This window comes from Musa acuminata, chromosome BXJ1-11 (assembly GCF_036884655.1).
Source record: "Musa acuminata AAA Group cultivar baxijiao chromosome BXJ1-11, Cavendish_Baxijiao_AAA, whole genome shotgun sequence".
NCBI lineage: Eukaryota > Viridiplantae > Streptophyta > Magnoliopsida > Zingiberales > Musaceae > Musa > Musa acuminata.
In genome coordinates, this window is record NC_088337.1 from 11,679,980 (window position 1) to 11,698,702 (window position 18,723).

Here is an 18,723-nt window from a genome sequence, read left to right on the forward strand (position 1 = left end):
TCATTATAGAATTATTTTGTTTAGTAATAAAAATACTATAATTGTATTAAAAAAATACTATCAATAAAAAATCCTGTAACTTCTATTCAGAAACACTATAAATAAATAACAGTATAATCCTTTGAATCGGTTTAGCCCCCAAGCAAATTTTTGTAGGAAACTACTTTTTAACATTATTTTGATATTTTTATGAAGAAAATGACCTTTGAAAAATATAGAAATGAGTAGCAAGATCACAATAACATCCGTCTTTTGTGGGAAATCGTCAGTCCGATACAACCCAAGAAAAACCGTCAGACGGCTTGAGCCGAAATATCGGTCCCACATCTTCTACTCGAACCAGTAGGACGGGGCCCTTATTTTAACACTATTAGTGGTTGTCACGTCAGTATGCCGGCATTCAGGCCATGACTCGAGTAGGGTTCTGAGGCAGCAGCCCTCGTAAGCGTGAGGGAAAGTGATTTTGAGCCGTGGGAGGTAACGCGGAACGGAATGCGCGGCCCATTATTGGGCAACGCCTTTAACCACGACATGTTTTATCGAATGCTGCGTGGCGCAGTAGGGGAGGAGTCGTTTTCAGTCGTACCCTGGTTTGCGCTCTCGTTGCCTTTCTTTGGTTCGCTCTGTGTAGTGCGGTCTCCACTCTCGGATTTACCCTCCATGGAGGACACCGTCTCCGAAGTCCAAGGCCCGGAGCCCTCCGAAGAGCCACTCCCTCCTCCTCCGCCGGCCGTGCCCGACACCATTCCTCCTTCCCAGCACAACCACTGCGGCTCCGCCTCCGCCTTCGCCTTCTGGGCTTACCTCGCCGTCGTCGTCTCCCTCCTCGCCCTCCTCCTCCCTTCCCCCTCCCCCTCCTCCTCCGACCGCCGCTCCTGGTTCCTGTCCCTCCCTGATGACCTCCGCCAACACCATGGCCGGGGCAAGCTCCTCAAGGCCCACGCCGCCGCCCCCTCCCGCCCACCCCTCCAAGTCTTCGCCGTCGAGGCTGGCCCTCGGGACGGCGATGTCGTCCTGCTTCTCCACGGCCTTGGATGCAGCTCCTACTCCTTCCGCCGCGTCCTCCCTTCCCTTGCCTCCGGTGGCTACCGCGCCGTCGCCATCGACCTCCCCGGATCCGGGTTCTCCGATCGGCCGGACCTACCAGACGACGATGATCGGAGGTTGGGAGGCTTCTTGGGTTGGATTTTGGATGTGTACAAGGAGATCAGGGAGAAGGGGATCTTCTGGGGCTTTGATCAGCTTATTGAAACTGGCGAGATCCCGTACGATCAAATTGGGGTTAGGGTTCCGAGAAAGGACGGCACTGCAAGCCCAGGCTATGGCTCAGTGGAGATGGGACGGGTCATAGGAGAGGTCATCGAGTCGATGGGGTTTGCGCCAGTTCACCTGGTGCTTCATGATTCGGCTTTCCCCACCGGGATGAATTGGGCTTCGGTGAATCCGGGATATGTGAGAAGTGTGACTGTGGTTGATTCTTCTGCAGAATCTGCAGCATTTCCTTCGTGGCTTCTGGCAACTCCTGTCCTTGGGCCGCTTCTGCTGAGGTCGAGGTTCTTGTTCAGTGGGTTGCTGAGATTGTGTTGCTCGAGGTCCATTGATGGGGCAGCGGCTGAAGCGTATAGGCTTCTTCTGAAAGGGACGGATGGGAAGAAAGCGGTAGTGGCAGCTGGGAAGGCGTTGAATCATAGCTTTGATTTGGCAGAGTGGACAACTTTGGATGCAATGAAGGGCATGCCGCTTCAGATTCTCTGGTCGAACATGTGGTCAGATAGATGGATTGATGAAGGAAAACGAATATCTGCTGCTGCCCCAATGGGAAAATTTTCTTATCATTCAGGAGGTCGGTGGCCTCAGGTGAGACTTGACTATTTTCGCTCTAACTTATGTCTAAAACTTATGGTTCGTACCATGACAAGTCTTTCTGATTCATTCTTCATCCACTCATTATACATTTAATCGAAGATCAGTTAGATTCTGGATGTGAACAACTTTATCTAAAAAAGCATGTTATATATGTAGGTCCCTTATATCATTTATTCATTTCTTGAATACATATCTAATAGTAAAAATGCATATGTTTTATCAACTTTTGATGTTTTTTATTTGCACTCGAAAGTATATTTGTGAATACTATTTTTACCAATGGTCTTTTAGAACCCTTTTTTTACCCTGTAAGGTTTTCTGATGTAGAGTATGCATTCAATGAAGGATGATTCCATGTTATTGCAGCTGACAATGAAATCTGAGATGCAGAAGTGAATTTAAGATAAAATATACAATATATTAACATACGCTTTAAGTTTGGGGCACTTGTCAGTTTGTAGATGGACCTGAGATGGATGTTTTGGCACTTTCTAGATGGACTCGAAATGGATATTTATGAGCTTCAGATTGTTTGCTTACAGAAAAGATCTTTAAGCTGCAATTCGAATTCTAATTGATTCTATTGTCACATGATACAATTATTTCCAGAAGGTGTCTTCATTTTTTTAATCCGTTTTTTGGTAGGATACATGATCCTTAGCACACAGTTCTATTGACAAAATAATGTTTAGAAGTTTGTGAAACATTCTGGAACTCAGTGAATGCACATTAGTGAAGATATACTGAATTGACTTAGGTAAAGGTCATCAGTTTGTTATTTCATGGCCTATAAAAGTAGAAGGTACACTATTGGTATCCTTATAGATAGAAAAAGGTTGCAGTTCGTTTGATAATCATTGGATGACTATACTTTTTCAGTTTGAACCATGGAGTGGTTAAAAGTGATGCAAAATGGGGTAGGGAGACTCCACGGAAAATTGGTGATTCAATTTGACATGTAACGAGAAGATAGACAGTAGGTGTGGGCTAAGTAATGTATTTCTTTTTTTCCTGCAAACTTCAACAAATAGAAACAACAGTGGAGAGAGCTTTTTGTGACATCCGTTATGATTGCAGATAGTAACTGGCACTGTTTTTGAATCTGTTGGTTTGGAAGAGGATGGAGCATAGAATACTATGACATTGATCCCTGTGAACTGCAGGGGACTTGCATCATGATTGTGATAAGCAATTGCAACCTACTCAATCACTTCATCAGGTTCATGGTGGGTGCTTCACCTGGTGTGCCATATTGCTTGCATGCATAAATTCCATGCCAATTTTGTCAATCCCAGGTTCTTCTTCAACATGGCCAAGCCTTTAATTTGCCTCTCACACTCAATGAGACTCTTTGAGGTCTTGCAATCGCTAGGATTGTAACTCCCGAATTTAGATTGTCATCAAATGTGGGAAGAAACTTGAGTCGATATAAAAGGCTAGATAGGTTTGCTACCAGTAGCTCAGGCTTAACCATTTTTGTAGCTGTGAAGCTGGATGCCTCATCAGGAAGGTACAGTGACAGTGAAAACCTGAAGGCCTATGTTACTATGTTGTTGTCTCATAGACCAATGGGAATGACTCCTCTGTTAAGTTATCCATAGATGTATCCTCTCCTGCAGATTCTACAGATATACTAGCTCCATCATTGCAGGCTGGAATGTGGTTAGGAAATTTTAGGCATAATCTATGTATGAAACAGTTGACCACAAACAAAAAGAACCATCAATCAACCAACTGAAAGCTATTATGCAGAAGATTTTGAGGATGATGGTGACTAGTGGATTCTAACAAGAAATTATTATCAATAATCAGGACCAACCCAGCAATAGGGGCCTGCATAACTTAAGGTATTCATTATGAACTAAATATAAACAAATTGATGGAATATTGAATTTGTTTGAGGGAGTAGGTCCACAAATGGACAGGGCATGTTGCTTAGCCAGGTGTACATACTACTAGGATTACTCAATCAAAATGTTGTCCTACTGGAGTAGGTTCATAACAGCTGCTGTACCATTTTATAGAATATCGATATTACCATAAGAGAAAATAATGGGTCAACTCTTGATATCTGATTGTTTCTTTAACCTCTCTTTGTCATTTTCCTGCTTGATCTATCAGTCTGATCCTTAGCAAAACCTGAATGATTGGCCCCTGTTAGTTTTTTATAATTAGCCAAAATATTAGTTATAAAAAAAACAGATGGATCTGATTTATGTTTTGTAGTGTTATCCCTACTGATTGGAAAGAAAGGGGAAATATTAAATAAAATATTACAAAGTACCTTCATGTAAAGCATGCTCTGCCTCTGTGACAAAAGCAAAACTCTCCACACAAAGAAGCAGTCTTAATCTCATGTGGCAAAATAAGTTCTTCCTTTTTTGATATACTTTTTAATTATTTTTCCCTTTGGTAGGCTTTATCTTAGCGTTGAGAAAAAACATTATGTTTGTTAATGAAGCAGAAAAACATAAACTTTCTCTATGTGACTCAGCAATTAATTTGCAACATTTGAGGTCTAATAATCTGATCCTAGCTCTTCTATGTGGCCTTCTTTGTTTCTTGTTTTATACAGTATGACATTTTGATAGGTCCGCACTGAGTGAACAAGATAACAAAGGTGCTGCAACATTTTGTTTAATACTTTATATGTGCTTCATATGGATGTTGATTTTCTGTTTTAAATCCGGGATACACAATATTTAGTTTCTTCAGTTTACAGGTTGTGATGATTGGGAGTAGACAACAAATTCCTCCTTTTGTACTCATTAATCGTAACATTTTAATTTTTTTTATGGTAGCTGCTTCATATATTTTTTAGATTTTGCACAATTTTGTAGTATTCTTGTTACATAATTGTTCCCAAAACAAACTAATTCAACTTAGTTCCTAGCTTTTTTCACAATAATGTTAAAGCATTTCTTCTTTATTCAATGTTAAAAATCTTTTTCATAGTTAGTGTTTGTTAGAACCCTTGCAGATTCTAAACTTGGAGTTGATCTCTTTAGGGGATCGGCCTCCTTGGAAATCTATAGGGGTTCCTCCCTCCAAGTTGCTGCTCAAAGGCTGCAGAAAAGATTCATCTATTGCTTATGAAAAGAGAAGGAATACATGGCTATTTATAGGGCTTCTAAACCCTAACTCCTAATAGGACTCCTACTTAAGACTCTTACTTCTAACCAACTCCTAATAGGACTCCTACTCAAGACTCTTATTCCCTTACAACTCCTAATTCTTCTCTAAGAAAAAACCTCCTACATGAATGCCCCTCTCAATTAGGACTCTCCTAGCTATAGTCCTAACAGAATGTCCCTCTCAATTAGGACTCTCCTAGCTAGAGTCCTAATAGTTTTACATGAATGTCCCTCTAAGTTAGGACTCTCCAAGCTAGAGTCCTAACAGACCCGCCCTCTTCAAATCAGCCTTGTCCTCGAGGCTGATGATTCGTGACTTCTGGGAATTTGATCATCAAGTCGTCATAGTTCTCCCAAGTGGCATCTTCTATTGGTAGGTTCGCCCACTGTATAAGCACTTCATTAGTGGGTCGTCGTCGTCGAGTCGCGATCCGTCGATCAATAATGACACTTGGCTGGGTCTGGAGTTCTCTTTGGGTAGTCATATTTGGTGGGTGGCTTTGGGCTGTCTCCAAGCACCTATTTAAAACTTTCGGCTGGCTGTTGGTTTGTGGGTGATATGTCATACTCCTTTTCAATTTAGTACCCAGCATATGGAATAACTTTGTCCAAAATCTGCTTTTAAAGATGCAAGTAGAATTTGTCACAAGCACAATGCGTCCCTTATAGTGTAATTCTTTTGAGTCCCAATTGTAATGAGCCATGGGACTTGGTGCTTCCTCCCATTTTTTTATAATCTTACTAGTATCTGAATCTTCCTGCCATTCCATCTTAATATCCTCAAGGAAGTCGCTGGTCGGAAGTGAAACGGTCGAAACTTCAACTTGCTCGGGTAGTTGCGAAAGCGCATCTGCAAGAACATTCTCTTTCCCCTTTTTGTAAGTTATTTCAAAATTAAATCCAAGAAGTTTTGTTACCCATTTTTGCTGCTCAGGGGATGGTATCTTTCGCTCCAAAAAGTACTTGAGGCATTTATGGTCGGTTTTATTTTGAAATCGTCGACCAATTAAGTAGGGTCTCCATCTCGTTGCTGCGCGCACAATGGCGAGCATCTCCTTATCATATGTTGACTTATTTTGATGGGAGGGAGATAATGCCTTGCTAGTGTATGCGAGTGGTCGATCATCTTGCATGAGAATGACTCCAATTCTGACTCCAGATGTGTCGGCCTCAATAATGAAGGGTCGGTTGAAATCTGGTAGTGTTAGCACCGGCGTCGTTGTCATGGCTGCCTTAAGTTTGTCGAAGGCAGCGGAGGCTCTGTCCAACCATTGGAAGACATCTTTTTCTAGTAAGGAAGTAAGTGGTGCACTGATCTTTCCATAGTTTTTCACGAACTTGCGGTAGTAGCCTGTTAAACCCAGAAAGCCATGTAGCAATTTTATGTTTCTCGAGGTCGGCCAGTTTTGCATTGCTCCAATTTTGAAGGGGTCCACTGCCACACATTCCTCTGATATGATATGCCCAAGATATTCCACCTTTTGTTGAAGAAAGCAAAAATTCGTGGTTGTTGTGTGTTCAAAAGGTGGTTTTCCGTATGTCTTCTTCGCATGCTCGTATTTGATGATACCCGGATCAAAGGTCCAGCTTTGTAAAGATTTATGCTCCATTTCATCTAGCAATTCATCTACTATTGGAATAAAGTATTTGTCCTTGATGATTATGCTATTGAGAGCTCGGTAATCAACACATATTCGCCTTGTTCCGTCCTTCTTGCGTACAAGTAGCACCGGCGAAGAGTAGAGGTTGCAACTTGGCCGAATAACTCCTGTTTCGAGCATCTCTTTTATAATCCTTTCTATTTCATCCTTCTGGAGATGTGGATACTGTTATGGCTGAGCATTTGCTGAAGATTTGCCTGGAAGAATCATTATACAATGATCATGCCGACGGGTAAGAGGTAGGTTGCGCGGTTCGTCAAATATATTTGAAAATTCAACAAGCAAAGGAAGTAGATTTGGATCTTCAAATTCTGTTGGCTCTCCCTTAGTTTGCTGCTCAAGTTGTACCAAAAAGCCGCTGCATGCTTTATGCAAAACATTCTCCATTTGTTGTGTGCAAATCGTTGTTATGTCGCCCCCACGTTTCCCGTGCAATGTCACCTGTTTTTCCTTACTGTAAAATTTCATAATTAGTTTCATAAAATTCCAAGAAATATCACCTAATGTCGTCAACCATTTAATTCTGAGCATGGCCTCATGATTGTTAAGAGGGAGAAAGAAGAAATCTGCAATTATCTCTTGGTCCTGCAGCAATAGTTTCTCCTGCGGGCGCCTACGATCACAATTCAAAATACGTCCGTCGACGACCTTAACGTCAAACCTGCTGCAATTCTCAATAGGTAAGACCATCTGGATAGTAACCTTACTATTTAGAAAGTTATTAGAACTGCCCGTGTCGATGAGAACAGTGATAGGTTGTTGTTTGAGAAGGCCTCCAACTTTCATCGTTTGCGGGTTTGAGTAGCCGGCTAGTGCATGTACCGTAACTTCAATCGGTTGTGGCTCTTCTTCTGCATCTTTTTCTTCATGTTCAAAGCTCTCTTCTGGATGTTTAATGACCTCTTCTTCTATTGGTTCAATCATAAGAAGTCTCCCTTTACTACAGCGATGCTCACGGCTCCACGGCTCGTCACAATGCCAACATAACCCCTTCGCATATCGCTCCCGAAGCTCTTCTCTTGTTAACCTCTTTGGTGTAGGGACTTGGTCGATAGTAGGGGGGGCTGAGGGCTTCAATATTACTGGTTGAGAAGCGACCCTAGTCCTCCGAGCTTCATGGTTCAATTGCTCCTCTTGATGTCGTGCGAAAGAGATGGCTGCTATAAGAGTATATGGTTGTCGCGCTTTAACTTCTCCTCGGATCTCCGGCTTTAAGCCCTCAATGAAGGTCCTCAATAGCTGTTTTTGAGACCAATCATGAGTTTGATTAGATAACCTTTCAAACCTGGTTTGGTACTCCTGAATGGTGGAGGTTTGTTGGATCTTTGCTAGTTGTTCGTCAATATTCTCGTAATCGGTTGGTCTGAAGCGAATCAGTAGTCCTTCTTTGAATTGTCGCCATGAAAGGACTCCATAAGTATGTTCAAACCAGTCAAACCACTGTATAGCATCCCCTTCAAGATGTATAGCTGCAATTTTCACCATAGATACATCCGCGGTTTTGTGGTACCGAAAATATCGCTCCGCGCGCGAGATCCAACCAATCGGGTCTCCTTCTTCCCATCTAGGGAACTCCACTCTCATGCATGGATAGTTGGGGTTGGTCATAGAGCCTACCCTCCCTTGGAAGTCATCTCTTCGGGCTTGGTGTGATTGGGCAAAGCTCTCTCCTTGATATGATTTCTTCGGGCTTAGTGGTCGGCCCAATCTGAGTTCAGCAAAGAGTGTCCGAATCTTATCCTCCATTCGCGCCTCCAAGGCTTCGAATTTAGCATTGATTGCCTCCTTAGATGCCATAGTATATGGCCCCAAATCAATGATGTTAAGATCTCTCTTTTGCTGTTGGGTTAAAGGCATGTATAGGTTGAGAGAAGTGATGGTCGAAAGTGTTGGTGGATTGGTGGATGTAGGCTGCGGTTTAGGCTTATTTTGTGGCTGTTTTGGGTGCAGTTTGAGGGTGTGGTTTGGTAGAGTTTTAGGGCTGTGGATGAAAGTTTTGGATCTGTGGTAGATGGTAGCAAAGGTGTGACAGAAATCCGTGGAAGTTGCAGCAAGTATGTGCTGTCTTGTAAGAGTAGAATTGTCGTCGAAGAAACAACGGTTTCTCGACGTAATTTTCACCAAAAACTTGAGAGAATTGAGGAGGGAATTGATAGCAAAATCACAGTTTATATGACAGCAAGGATATCTAATTTAATCAAGAAAATTTCGGCAGTATAACAGCAAGGAAATTGGTGCAAGTTGCAATTGCAGAATTATCGTCGAAAAATTTCAGCGGGCTACGATGAAAATTTGCAGAACATAAAATCGTTTTTAGAGATGAATTTCTTAATAGATCAATCTTAGATGGAAGCCAAGATGATCTATGAAGTGTATAAGAAATTTCATTCCAAAAAGATTGCAAATAGATGGGTTAAGGCAACGATATGCAGCTGAAATTTTCTGCAGCATAGATTTTCAAGTGCACCAGATTGGACATAAAAGATCAGTAGTTTATATTGAGAATTTTTCGATGAAACCAAAGGGAAATCTACTGTTAGGAAGTGTCAAAGATGTCATAAAAATTTCGTACAAATTTGGATAGAAAAAGCACAGTAGCAAGATCAAACAGATGGTGCTATGCGGCTTGAATTCTGCAATTCAAGTGCAGCAGATTGGACATAAAAGATCAGTAGTTTATATTGAGAATTTTTTGATGAAACCAAAGGGAAATCCACTGTTAAGAAGTGTTAAAGATGTCATAAAAATTTCGTAGAAATTTGGATAGAAAAAGCACAGTAGCAAGATCAAACAGATGGTGCTATGCGGTTGGAATTCTGGAATGTATCTTTCGTCGTAGAGATGAAAAGTTTATGCAGCAATATAGGAACGATTTTTTTTTTTTTTTTTTGGATTTTCGAATAAGGATAACTAAATTGCAGCAGCAGTAAGGTAGGAAACCAGAACCTGTTGCAATTCACGGGGAGATCAAAGGATGATTCGTGGTGGTGAAGATGATGGCGGAATTCGGTGACGATCTTTTAAGCAATTGTGGGAATTGCTTTGGATGGTTGTGGAGGGTTGATGGATGGCTGTGGAAGGGCAGCGAGACGCCAAGAACGCTGCTCTGATACCAGGTGTTAGAACCCTTGCAGATTCTAAACTTGGGGTTGATCTCTTTAGGGGATCGGCCTCCTTGGAACTCTATAGGGGTTCCTCCCTCCAAGTTGCTGCTCAAAGGCTGCAGAAAAGATTCATCTATTGCTTATGAAAAGAGAAGGAATACATGGCTATTTATAGGGCTTCTAAACCCTAACTTATAATAGGACTCCTACTTAAGACTCTTACTTCTAACCAACTCCTAATAGGACTCCTACTCAAGACTTCTATTCCCTTACAACTCCTAATTCTTCTCTAAGAAAAAACCTCCTACATGAATGCCCCTCTCAATTAGGACTCTCCTAGCTATAGTCCTAATAGAATGTCCCTCTCAATTAGGACTCTCCTAGCTAGAGTCCTAATAGTTTTACATGAATGTCCCTCTCAGTTAGGACTCTCCAAGCTAGAGTCCTAACAGTGTTATATTTGTTATTCATAGAAAAAACTTTGATGATTCAGAAAGTATTTCTTTTGGCGGCCAAGGAAAGGATCCTGGCTTTCTCCTGTGGACCCAGGAGTCCATTCAATTTCAAGAAAAATATGACACATCAGTGGCTAGCTTGAACCAACTCATACGATGTTTATAATTACAGGAAGATGCAGCAGAAGAAATAGCTGGAATGATTGTTCAGTTCCTGTCATCATTACCTAAACTGACAAAGAAGATACTAGAAGAACCTCCACCAGAGCACATTAAGAGATTATTTGATGAAGCAAGTGATGAGTATCACCACCACCACCATCATCATGGACATGGTCATGATCATGCTGCAGCTTATGTTGATATGTATGGTCTCGGTCAGGGATGGGGAACATGATACTTCTGAAGGGTTGACCTACAGGTGATTTACAGGGTAATTTTCAAGATCTCTGTGATCTCATTATGATACTTATATTGTGTTAGTAGTCTTACAGCTGCCACTCTAAGTGTAGGAAACTTTTTAGGATTTTTTTGCTGTGTTCTCTGAAGTTCCATGTGTTGGAATGTTCCTGATATGGGGTAGTTCCCTGCAACTATTATCGTGCATACTGCATGACGAAAAGACTTCCCATCTCTTGAAGGCAAATCGTGTTAAAAGGTTTGCAGAACCATTAAGTGTTGATATTTCCTCTGGTTATTTAATCTAGAGGGTACGTTTCCATTGGATGATGATTGTTATATGTTATTGTATTGGACTGTATGCATTGCAAGAAAAATGTTTTAAGCTATGGATTAGGTTCTAACGGTTTCTATTGTCTCGTGATAAACCCATCTCTTTTAGTGTATTCATGCTCATTTTATTACCTTGCATACTTGAAGAGATGCATCTTCATGTTTCTTTCAATTATTTGATTTGGAAGGGTAACATTTTTCCTCTAATAATACTTTCATGTAATTGCAGCTGAGTATGAAAGAAATCTAAATTGCAGAAATGAAAGTAGGACGAGAAGTATACAATGTATCAGCGGGAAGCTTCAAGTTAGGTTGCCACATTGTGTGGCTGGATGGGAGACGGATATTTCTTAGCATTAAATAGTGTGCTTAGCAAGAGAGATCATCTCAACATGCGTGTTAGTATTTTTTCCAACTTCCTCATGATGCATCAGTCGTCTCATCCTGGGCACGTTCTTGGTTGCGGGCAACAGGAAGACGACGAGCAGCTCCGTCTTGGTTTTGGGGGAACAGGAAGATGACGAACAGCTCCGTCAGGATTGTGGTGATTCATGTAGCGAAGAAGAAGATTTCAGTATGGAGGTGGCACATCATGGATCGGAAAGCCTGGGAGATGGCGAAGGTGAAGAACATGTTGGATAACGGCAAGGGGGAAGGTCCTCGTTGGACATAACGGCAAAGGCGTAGCCGGCGGTCCTCGTCGCTAGGGGGAGGGTCTCGCTGGGAATCAACCAACCGAGCGGTCTCCATGACCAGGATAGGCAAAGCTGGACACTAAGAGGCACGAGCAGCACCACCCAAACTGCCAGCTCGTGTCTTAGCTCGTTAGTGGATTTCGAGTTAACAAGGGACTAATTACAAATTACTCATATAATTAAATTTTTTTAATATCTTAATCTTTAGACTTAAAATTTTATATTAGATATTATATAATTATAAAGATAAAACATCTAGTTTCATTTATCATAATGTCATTAGTCTTATCGATAAAAGTATAAAAATGATAGACAAAAACGTGATTTCGATTAGTCACAGGTATTCTACGAGTAAATCATATATGACATAATACGTAGTCTTTATTATTATTATTATTATAATATATATATATATATATATATATATATATATATATATATATATATATATATATATATATATATATATATATATATATAGTGATTTTTGTGGATCTGTGTAATGAAAATCGGATCATTATAAGATTACGATAATGAGATCGATTTGTTTTTAAATACAAATCTTAAATAATCATAGTAATAGGTTATTTAAGAGGGACATCGAGATAATCAAACAAACTAGTGTATTGTATACCTGTCCATATGATAGAGGTGGTTGGTCTTATAATTGCTAGTGTGAGGACACTAGGGATATAGTGCAGGTGCTTATTAGAGAATGAATTCACTTATTGATCCGCTCACGGAATATTAGATGATTGATGATGTCTTATTATCAAACAATGATTTCGTTATCCCAATGGTATATTTGGTTCTTAGACTTGAGACACCAAAGATGTTATGTATAAGTACTCCAATCTTTGATACCAGACTTATAGGTCCGAAAGTTCTAGATCTAGCATAATCGGTCATCGGGAGTGACAACTAACTTTACGAGGGCTATTGAGTATCGATAGAGGATCATCCGCTCTCGGTGTCATGAGAGAGATATCTCATATGTTTTTGCACAAACAAATCCATTGTTAGGGTTATTCGAATTGAGAGAAAAAGAGTTCTCCGAGAGAATTCGATTAGAGTAAGATTCAAGTAGAAACCATAGGGGCTTGATAGCACCATGTAACGTCTAGGGACTACGACGTAGTGGCATAGTACATCCGTAGTCGATAAGTCGAGTGAATTATTATGAAGATAATAATTCACCGAGCTAGAAGGAGTTCTGACAGGTATGACTCATGACTAGCTTGATATTGGGCCTAGGGTCATCGGGAGTGACAACTAACTTAACGAGGGCTATTGAGTATCGATAGAGGATCATCTGCTCTTAGTGTCATGAGAGAAATATCTCATGTGTTCTTGCTCAGACAAATCCATTGTTATGGTAATTCGGATTGAGAGAAAAAGAGTTCTTCGAGAGAATTCGATTAGAGCGAGATTCAAGTAGAAACCATATGGGCTTGACAACACTATGTAACGTCAAGGGACTACGATGTAGTGGCATAGTACATCCGTAGTCGATGAGTCGAGTGAATTATTATGAAGATAATAATTCACTAAGCTAGAAGGAGTTCTGACAAGTATGACTTATGGCTAGCTTGATATTGGGCCTAGAGGGTCACACACATATGGTAGGCATTGCAAAGAGTAGAGGTTCAAATATGAGATATCCGTTGGAGCCATTCTCTTATTAGATATCCAATAAGCCATTGAATTATTGGATCCTTTGGATGATTAAATAAGAGCTAATGTGAGATTATTAGATAGTTGGATGACGATCCAATACCTAAGAGACTTAGGTAGTTGGATGGCGATCCAATACCCTAAGAGACTTAGGTAGTTGGATGACGATCCTATACCTAATAGAGTAGGATCCATTAGGGTTAAGTTGACAAGGGGCCTCTATAAATAGGAGAGAATCAAAGGGTCATAAGCTAGGCCTTCTTGGCTGCCACCTCTTGTTCTCCTCTCCCCTTCTCCTCCTCAGCCAGCAAATATAGAGATTTGAGCAGCGATTCAATGAGCGCCTTCACAGCCTTTGCCATATAGATCACCACTAGAGAGGAGGACACTTGACCTCCTTTATCCTCTCTCACAGATCTGTAAGATTTCAGAGATATACGATCTTCCTAGGTAACACAACTATCTCACACGTGGTTTTCAGTTTCATGAGTTTTTATGCACCAATCTTTGTACGACGATGGACACCTTTTTGGGAAATATGAGATTTTTATTTTCTGTTCTTTCGTTGTGCATATGGTGTTACCCCTAGATTTCTTACAATTTCAATATCTCAATTATGTTTTCGATGGTGACAGACGACGACGCTGTTAGGGGCCATAGGTGATTATTGTAAATAAGGAGGGAGAGTAATGACAAAATGTGAGACAAAGGGAGAGGGGGGAAGAAAATGACACAGTTGTCGACGCTCTATATTTGTCTTGGTGTCGCTCAGCAATTGTGTCGATGCCGATGCAGATGTTGAATAACGTCGCCCTTCCTCGCATCATTATCAACATCGACGTAAATGTAGGGTGGCTCCACTTTGCATTTGTATCTATATCGATATCGATACAAATGTCAAGCAGTGCTCTGCATCTGCATCTGTGTTGATACTGATGCAGATGTCGAGCGGCCCTTTCACTACTCTGTATCTGCATCGGTGTTAATGCAGATGTCGAGTGACCCTTTCGCTGCTTTATATCTGTATTGGTGCCGACGTAGTTATTGAGTGACACTGACGTAGATGTAAAGCGTCGACACTTGCGTCGATTTTTTTCTCCTCTCCCTTTGCCTAATCTCTCCTCGTTGCTTTCCTTCCTTATCCATAATAATCACCCTTGGTCCCCAATGATATCACCATCTACCACCACAAAAAATATAACTCAAATATTAAAATTATATTTTTGCCCATTGTTTTTGTGCTTCTGTTGGTAAAACTAATGACATTAAGATAAATGAAGGATTTAAATATAATTTTTTTAAATATAGGGACCATGATGCTAAAGAGGTCTAACTACATGAGATAATATATAATTAGTTGAGCAGAATGCCTTTGATAACTACAAGTCATGTCCTACAAGCCAATCACGTGAGTGATAGCACGAGTGATATGACATGTAGTCTTTTTGCTTATTATTATTATGACATTCTCTTACTTTATATTGTTTATTGCATAAATATATTGTGATGTCCATGGATCTGTGCAATGTGAATTGAATCGTGATGAGATCACGATAATGAGACCGATTCACCTTTAAACACAGACATTAAATAATCCTGGTCATATGTTACTCGAGAGGGACATCGAGATAACCGGATAGACTAGTGTACTGTATACCCATCTATATGATAGAGGTAGCTGGTCTCATAGCTGCTTGTGTAGGGATACTAAGGATATAGTGCATGTGCTCATTAGAGAATGAGTTCACTGATTAATCCACTTATGGAATGCTGGATGATTGATGATACCATATTGTCAGACAGCAATTTCGTAGTCCCAATAGTGTATCTGGTCCTTAGACTTGAGACACTAATGATGTTATGTATGGGTATTTCACTCTTTAATACCAGACTTATAGGTTTGAAAGTTTCAGATCTAGTACAATCGGTCATTGGGATTGGTAACCAACCATATGAGGGTTATTGAGTGTCAATAGAGGATAATCCACACTCGGTATTATGAGAGAAATATCATGTGTGTTCTTGCTTGGGCAAATCCTTGGCCAAGGTCATTCGGATTGAGAGAGAAAGAGTTTTCCGGGAGAATCCAATTAGAGTAAGACTCGATGAGAAACCGTATAAGCTTGACAACACCATGCTTGGTATGCGGTCTTTGAAAAATTAGATGGATGAGGGATTATAGTTACACGATAATTAAGGATAGGTAGGTCTAATAGATTAGATTCCACTGTATCGTTTATAGTTGATGAGTCGAGTGAATTATTATGGAGATAATAATTCATAGAGCTAGAAGAATTTCTGACATGTATAACTCACAACCAGCTCGATATTGGGCCTAGAGGGTCACACACATATGGTAGGCATTGCGATGAGTAGATGTTCAGATATGAGATATCCCCTAGAGCTCCTATCTTATTGGATATTTAATAAGCCCATGAATTATTAGATCATATGGATGAGATCCAATAAGAGCTAATAAGAGATTATTGGGTAGAGACCCACTATTCTAAAAGGCTTGGGTAATTAGATGAAGATCCAGTACCCAATAGGGTAGGATCTATTAGAGTTAAGTTAATTGAGGTCCTCTATAAATATGAGGGAACTAAAGGCCCATAGTGTCATAGACTTAGCTGGTTTTTCCTAAGTCGTGCGGCACCCTTGCGTGTCTATCCGCAAAGGTCGCCACCCCGAAGCTTCCCATGGTCCCTTAGGACCCACAAAAGAGAAAACGGGTTAGAGAAAACGCCTCACTAGGGATCCACAAGCAAACAATTTTGAAAACACTTCATAGACAATGTAAATTACAAACAAACTTTACAAGCTCTAAACAATTACATAACAAAGGGTCAAAATGGTCCACTACAGACCGAAAATCTCTCACAAGTGTCCACATGACACAACCTTTATTTACAAGCCTAAAGCAGCAACCAAACCCAACTAAAATGGGACTATTAAGCCTTTAGTTGTCCCTCTACATGCTGTGTAAAGCATGAACATACCAAAAGACACGGACATATATAAGTATTACATCAAACATCCTGTTTAGAAGTTTGTCTGTGAAATTCTCCCTCACTTATTCCTTCGACGTCCTCGTCAAAGCCTTTGCTGACACTACCACTCGTCACCTTTGTTGAGTCTTTAATCTTCTGCTCCAGTTGAAATGTGCCTCTTGGCTCCCAACTGCTCTCCGCTATTGTTTTTGAGTAGTCGAACCTTTGATCCGCCATGCTGCTTCAACTCGCCAATGACTCTTACTCTAGTGTGGGGTTGGCTGAGTTGTGTTGATCCCTGTTGGTTCCTACGGATCCTCCAGATGAGGGAAAAGACCATCCTTACTATGCGCCAGTCTCTCAAATACCACATGCTGCTTGAACTGGGTGGATGCTTGTTGGAGCTTTAACGAGCATCTCCTCGTAAACTTTCGAAGTTTTGGGTCCTTCCTCCACAAAATGTCCATCGACTCTTCTTTCATTTAGTTGTCACTTCCAAGTAGATTCGCATCACTTCCGCTTTCGATTGGCATTCTGTTGGGAAATGAAGCGGATAGTCTACTCTTAGTAGCACTGATCACCATTGGTGAGGATTTGACAATTATGTCTTCTATTATCTTCGAAGGATCTTTGAACCTGTACAGAGCTCCTTTGCTGGATAGATAAGAGAATTGGGGTACTTGGTTTCGCCCATTCTCTTAAGAGTTGAGAAGGCAATGGTTACTTGACTTCGCCTGCCTCCTCAAGGGTTGTACTCCATGCATCGAGCTGGTTACTAGCCGTCGCCTGCTCTTTGCTCACACTTCTGAAGCACTCGAAGTGTTTGCACTCATTGCGTTGAGTTAGCTACTGTGATTCACCTTCTCAATGCCATCGAACTTCTGGAATGCAGGAAGTTTTCACCCCAACTTGGAGTAAGTCTCTAATAATTTTGGTCACCTCTGGGATTATACCGTCTTCTCCATCAACCCGGTCGCCTACTCCACTGAGTAGTAAAGGTACAGCACCGCGTACTGCCTGCTTCGTTCCTTGGTCATGCACTCTTGCATGACCCGAAGTCCTTCACTTTCGGCTATCTTGATGAGAAGCTCGTTGACACCGGTCTTACGAAGTTCCTTGGCCTCTGCCCTTCAGCCTTGTCTCGGTACTTGGAGTTTGCAATGCATGCTCCACCTCCTTGGCTCCTTTTACGACCAAGCGCTCTCCCTCCATGAGAGCAAGAGATCAATGACTTTCACGGAAGTCTCGCCTCTACGGTACCATGGCGCTACCATTCCCATGGCCCTACTATCCGTCGCCTCGCAACTACATCCCTTTTCTTTAGGATCAGTAGATATGTCTCTGTGGCACTCTTTCGAGTCCACATCCATTCTAACCGATGCTTGATTTTGGGTAGCTAAGTCCCTCTGGACTCATCGTCGCTTTCTCGCCCCTTTCGACCCCTTGCTTCAATACCTCTATGTTCTCCAAGCAGCTCCCTTTGATCGATGGAAAGATAGACTGCAACTCCCATGCATGGCCTCTGCCATCACGATATAGGGTTTACACCGATTCTATTCTCTTTAACTTCCTTGGTAGCAACGTTCGCTTACTCGACCTTGTCCTCTGACTTGCCGGGCTCCCTTAAGCGAATATTAGCTCTGGAGCAGTCCAACTCTCCAACTGCTTCGATCACACCTCTGCATGATCAAGTCACTCCCATGGGACTCATCGGTACTTGCATTCGAACTTTTCCCTTGGTGGAACACAGCCCCCATTTGCTGATGACCAAGGCTTTCATCCGATGCAAAATTCGATGCACACACGGAAGACCCACCTCTGCGGTACCATAGCCTTCACTCCTTGAATCCATAGACCTTCTTGTCGTCGTGTTGTTCACCGAAGTGGAGCTTCCAGTAGCTCCCGATCATACCTCCGTATGATATAGTCCCTTACGGGACTATGTCGTGTGTATCGCATTGCCACGAACTGTTTCACCACGATCCGCTACACCATGTCGCCTGCTGGTGACATCTTTATTACATTCTGATCCTTATGGGATGAACTCAAATTATGATCCCTCCATGTGTGGCCTTTGCCAATACATCGCCGGGTCTCTTCCACCTTCGATTTTATTCGCTTCTTTGGCAATCGACCTTCATCCACCCACTCTTGGGTCATGCCTAGATGAAACACCACTCTAGGACAGTTCGTCGCCTAGTAGCTCCCGAAGTCCACCGACTTCATTGCAATTAGTGCACCATTGTCTGGATCCTGGGCCTCTACCCCTACCAGCACAATCTCCACTATGCATCGCTTCCTGCCTAGTAACTTGACTGGCAACACTATGGCATATTCTTTAAGAGTACCTGCCTCCGCGTCCTCTTGCCCCGTGCCAAGGCCTTTTGAACTCAACTTCGCTTCCGCAAGTTG

The 18,723-nt window shown here is 41.6% G+C and overlaps 1 protein-coding gene across 4 annotated transcripts; it reads left to right on the forward strand.

Annotated features, from left to right (window-relative positions):
* Nucleotides 1-532: 532 nt before the first annotated feature.
* LOC103972781 (protein AUXIN RESPONSE 4) lies at nt 533-11,373 on the forward strand. Of its 4 annotated transcripts, XM_065089862.1 has the most exons (3): nt 538-1,857; nt 10,393-10,653; nt 11,182-11,373. In XM_065089862.1, exons 1-2 carry the CDS (start codon nt 544-546, stop codon nt 10,615-10,617), a joined length of 1,539 nt encoding a protein of 512 aa, XP_064945934.1. In that variant the 5' UTR covers nt 538-543; the 3' UTR covers nt 10,618-10,653; nt 11,182-11,373. The 4 variants fall into 4 exon arrangements, with proteins under 4 accessions (XP_064945936.1, XP_018676672.2, XP_064945934.1 ...); XM_065089864.1 differs by lacking the exon at nt 11,182-11,373 and having other exon boundaries at nt 533-1,857; nt 10,259-10,463; XM_018821127.2 differs by lacking the exon at nt 10,393-10,653 and having other exon boundaries at nt 536-1,857.
* The last annotated feature ends 7,350 nt before the right edge of the window (nt 11,374-18,723 follow it).

Excerpts from the sequence above, each read along its gene's own strand:
- LOC103972781 (XM_065089862.1), top strand. The coding sequence starts at position 544 with ATGCTGCGTGGCGCAGTAGGGGAGGAGTCGTTTTCAGTCGTACCCTGG. Across the intron at positions 1,858-10,392 it reads CAGGAGGTCGGTGGCCTCAG|GAAGATGCAGCAGAAGAAAT; the intron begins GTGAGACTTGAC and ends TTATAATTACAG.